Below are 5212 nucleotides of genomic sequence, written 5' to 3'. Positions count from 1 at the left end.
CTAGTACATTTTAAGCTTTGTTACAAGGATATGTGACGGTAACGAATTTCATTTTTGTTTCTTTTAATTCTTAACACGAAAATTCATTCGTTTTGAAATTCTCCCATCATGCCTGGAGGTAAAGAAGAGTTGAGTTGTATTGCTGGAAATAATAACCGTGTCATTCAGAGGCAGTGTATTTTTAACCTCTACTCCTTGCACAATCAGTCAGATTCATATGTAGAAAGTTAAAATATAGGTACAAGACATGGAGATAGCCTAATAGCGGTCATGGTTCACCAGTGTTATGACCACACAGCAAGGCACAACCTTCCTTAAAGAGAAGACTTTTAAGCATTCGGTGTTAAATTTGGGACTGATATTAAGACATGAAGGATACTTAAGTTTTGAAAAATAGCTTGGATTCTTTCCCCCCTCGTCTCTAGTTGTGTTAAATGTATTAAGGGTTATAGGTCAATGATTACATAAACTGTTTTCGTTTAAAAATGCATGTGAGATAGACAACAAACATATAGAATTATTTAGTTTTGAATTATGATTTAAACCACTCATCAAATAAAATTGATAATCTTTAAAGGTATGCAAAGAATGAAATTGCTGTTTGTTTAGAATAACTTGAGTTGTAGTATCGTTGGCCAGTAGATTGATTCATACCAGTGTAGAAGTTCTAATAACTTTAAGATAAATTCTCAAAAACATTATGAATATATATAGTTAAAATTAAATTATTAAATGAATATTATCTAAATGTCAATTAAATTAAATATAATCTAAATGAATTTTTAAGAAAAATTGAATTTATTAAGTTATAATTTTAATACTGTCTGATTTACTCTCAATTACTTATTTTATATAGAATCATGATTTCTGAGTTCAGCAAAAAATATTATAAATAGCATTTCAAAAGAAATGGAGCACAATTTCGCTAGAAGAAATATGTCCTGAATCAAATTTCATGCAGACATAAGTTTAAGCAAACAAATGCATTTTTTAAGAGTTATGCAATTTTTAAAAAAATTCAGTTATTTCTTTACTTTGGTCTGTTATGTAAAAAAAAACATATGTTTATTAATCTAAAATTCAAAGAGGCTATGACAATACTTGCTATTAAAACTTTTTCAAAAAGCTTTTTCCTATATTAAACAAAATCATTTCTTTATAAGCTATCTTTTTAATAAAATTAATGTCCTCAAAGTAATTTTTAAAAGAGTTTGACTATTTGAAACGCTATTTGAAACTCATTAAGAAGAACTGGTTATTTCTAAAAAAGTCGAAACTCAACTGTGACAATAAAATATCTGAAATTTTATTTATAATGTATGTTTTATTTCAGTTTAGAGTTCTTTTATTTTACAAATCTGTAAATTAATTCATATTAACAAATTGTAGTTTTATGTTATTTCTTCAACAAGTTTTGAGCAAATAACAGATTTTTAAAATAATTTCAAATTATATTGGGAGAAAAAATAATATCATATTGAAGGAAAAAAATTCTTTTTATTTATCTTTGAGACCACTAACCTTTAAAGTTTATTCAAAGTCTACATCTTGAACATATCTTTTAGCAAAAATTTCATTTATAAGCAAGAAAGTAAATAAATAAATGATATAAAAAATAAAGATAAATAAACAAAAAATTAAAAAAAAAATTTAATAAATAAAAAATAAAAAAGCAAGTAGAAGTAAGAATTATTTAAAAAAAATTTCCTATATTCTATATTTATAGAAAAATCCTCATCATTCTCTGAGACTACTAACCTTTAAAGTTCTAAAAATCCTAATCTTGAACATTTCTTAAAGCGAAAACTTTAATTACAAAAAAAAAATAATAATAATAATAAATAATTTTAAAAATAAATAAATAAATAAAAAATAACAAATACAAGTAGGAGAATAAATTGTTAAAAAATGTTTCTTATTCAATATTTTTCAAATGCTTAAATTTATTTTAGTTCGATATTTACAATTTTCTTTAGTAATATGTATCCAAAATATACGTTAGTATTATAAATACGAAACATGTAAAAAATGTATATTTCGAAACGGCGTGTAAAAGAATATCTATTTCAAACATATATTCTCTTGTGTAAATAATATATTTCAAACATACAAATAAAAAAAAAGTAGCAATGTCAAAATAATTCCGGAAAAGATTAAAAATCCTCTTACTTCGCTTTTGGACACTAAAATCTTTTTTTAAAAATAAAAGACCTTGAACATATCTTAAAACATAAAGTTCAAGTTTAAGCAAAATAATAATAGCAACAGCAAAAAACAATTCTTCAATAAGAAAAAGAAAAGGACGTAAAATTGTTGAAGCAAAGAATGATACAAAATAAATTGTTAACTCAAACTCACATTTGTGTAACTCATAACCGCAACAGATTATAAAATGAATCCACACACGATCAGAACAAGAGAATAAAAAAATGAAAAAAAGCTCATTGTCCGAAAATGAGTATTATGAACTATTGTTGAACATATTCGAAACCTTTAGGACATCGTAAATGGTTCAGTAAGAAAAAATTACTTATGAATCTTGGTAAGGGGTGGATATAAAGACACCCGCATCGGGGTGGGGCCGCGGCCCCCTTTTTTCTTGTATTTTTGCGAACTTGGTCATCATTTGAAAGGTTGATGGTTAAGAAAGAAGCGATTTAAAGTTTCTCTTTTATTCGACAATCGCGTGCTGTTCCGGCTGAGATGATGCCAACACTATTTTCTTTATTTTTACTTTACATTCAAACGACCGTTTTTCATTTATTTATTTATTGTTTCTTTCTTTCTTTCTTTATTTTTTTTTCATATTCGAGGTCCGCTATTCGGCTCCTTTTTATTTCAGATTGAGAGGACTTGGTTTCCCAGCACGTGCGAAAAATCACTCGCCTGAAACTGATGACGTCAAAACTGCGTTAGTTGGATCGTAGATTAGAACAAAAGGTATCTTTTAACTCTAACCGTGTATTAAGACCAGAAATATATCTAAAAGTCACATAAAGTAAAAAACCGCCTCACGGAGGAATTGGTTTTTCAGGATTTAAGTTCATATTATATAGCTTTTTCCCCCCAAGAATTTATACCAAATAAGATAAATACCAAACCTTTATCAAACATCTTTTAATACCCAAGCAAATTTGTACGAAATTCGCTCTTTAAAAAGACTATTTAAGTCGAAAAAAATGAGGGGTTTATGCTTTTCAATACGTTTTTTAATAAGTTTTTCAAAAGTCTGAAAATGTGCCACGTATAATAGAAGAATAGTCAAAATTTTAAATTTAAAAATTCGAATAAAAAATTTTTGCTTTTAATATTATATTCCAAAGTTCTTGTATGGCTGTATAATATAAGAGAAATAAGATAAAATTCATTTGCCTCATTATCAAAAAATTGCTTGAATTATTATTATTTTTATTTTTTTTAGGAATCTCAAAAGTGATTCTTTTGAGTGTATTCATTATCATACATTTATTACTGCATTCGCTCATTCCTCAACTCAACTCATTTTCATTCTCTACAACTTCAATCACAAATAAACCGTAGCCAAAAAGACAAAAAAAAATTTAAATTTCATTTCCTAACCAACGAAATATATACATATATATATATATATATATATATATATATATATATATATATATATATATATATATATATATATATATATATATATATATATAAGACGATTATCCAAACTATGTCTAAATTTGTTTTCTTTTCTTTTTTCTTAAGATTTAGAATACTTTTTAACTTATCAAAAATTTTTCTAAATTTCAGAACCAGTAGATCTTCCGGATGAAAAGATGCCAGGTTATGTAGCAGAAGAGCTAGAAGACTGGTGTCGAGACACTGAAAACGTCCCAGAATTTCAAACTTTATATGATGATAAAATTTTTGCTGAAATATTGGATAAAAATCAGAACTCCACAGATGAAGAGGAAGAAGTAGGTGATGAAGTTCTAGATAGTGGACCTTCTCATATAGAAGCATGCAATTCATTAGATATTGCAATGAATTGGCTAGAACGTCAAAATGATGTTGATACAGTTCAGTTCATTTATTACTTACTTGCTGGACTTCTTTTGCAATGGAAAATAAAGAAAATGTGGTAAAATCAGTAATTGACAAAAAAATTATAAAAAGCTGAAATATGATTTTAAAAAAATGAAAAATGAAAAAAAAAAAGTTTTAAAAAATATTTAAAATTTGAGAAAAAAAACTTTAAACAGAGCTATTTTGGATAGTACTGCTAGTCCTAAACCTGGAGAAAGTATGAAGGAAAGTTAATGCATAAATAATAATCATTTAAACTAGATTTTAAACAACTTTCCAATTATCCGAAATTTTCATTATCCGAATCACGTTCGGTCCCGAGCAGTTCCGAACGTGATTCGGCGCTCTACGCATATATATAATTTTCAAAATGTGGAGAAAAAGATATAATAAAACTATCACTTATAAAAATAAAACTTATTGTTTTTCTTAATTTTATTCGTGTATATTTATTCTCCTTTGTTAGTAAATATTTGAAAATACATTTTTAACCACATATTAAATATTTTTGAAGGTCAAAGAATACAATATAAGCGGAAACAGCCGGTTTAGTTCAAAAGTTTTCTTCTTCAGTTTTCAAAGAAACAACATTTATAATTGGGTTTTTAAGATGACGGACGCACAATGTGTACTTTTGTGATGGGAGAAATTTGACAAAGACTATTTCAAAAAATGCAACAAGTTGGTGTTCTGTTTTGCGAAAATCTTACATTTCCGTTAATTACGATTACTAAGAAGTGTTTATACGCAGTTTGATTTAAACAACATGACAATCACCTCTTTCAATTATGCCATTGTTAGAAGATTTATTTTTGTCCACTATTTCCCACTTTATCTTTTTATTCTCTCAGAAAATTCGATTCGACGCTAAAAGTGATATGACTTAAGCCATAATATGGTGCATAAATTTTCTGCAACCTTAATAAAGTTCAAATTTGAACCATATTTCTGATCGAGTTGAACAGTAGTATCGGGTAAATAAGTTTAAAAAAGTACGATAATAACATCATGTTAAAGTTAATATCATATTGAAGGTAATGTATATTAAGGTTTTCATCATATTAAGGTAAGAGCAAACTTGATTAATATTATTTTTTATTACACTCCAAAATTCCTAACTAGGTAGAATGATGTTCCAATTTTACTTGAAACAAGCAACAAA

General features: G+C 26.6%; 1 protein-coding gene across 1 annotated transcript; it reads left to right on the top strand.

The window, feature by feature from the left end:
• Positions 1 to 2537: 2537 nt before the first annotated feature.
• Positions 2538 to 4439, top strand: LOC122271104 (uncharacterized). Its single transcript, XM_087155598.1, has 2 exons — positions 2538 to 2940; positions 3775 to 4439. The coding sequence occupies exon 2, from the start codon at positions 3801 to 3803 to the stop codon at positions 4107 to 4109; it is 309 nt and encodes a 102-aa protein (XP_087011724.1). The 5' UTR covers positions 2538 to 2940; positions 3775 to 3800; the 3' UTR covers positions 4110 to 4439.
• Positions 4440 to 5212: the final 773 nt, after the last annotated feature.

The sequence above is a fragment of the Parasteatoda tepidariorum genome, chromosome 2, assembly GCF_982258835.1.
Source record: "Parasteatoda tepidariorum strain Cologne lab strain chromosome 2, Ptep-v5.0, whole genome shotgun sequence".
Lineage (NCBI taxonomy): Eukaryota > Metazoa > Arthropoda > Arachnida > Araneae > Theridiidae > Parasteatoda > Parasteatoda tepidariorum.
The sequence above is the reverse complement of the archived record's forward strand: the minus strand, read 5'-3'. Positions and strand labels throughout refer to the sequence as shown.

Bases quoted from the DNA above. Each gene is read 5' to 3' on its own strand.
- LOC122271104 (XM_087155598.1), top strand. From the start codon at position 3,801: ATGCCAGGTTATGTAGCAGAAGAGCTAGAAGACTGGTGTCGAGACACT.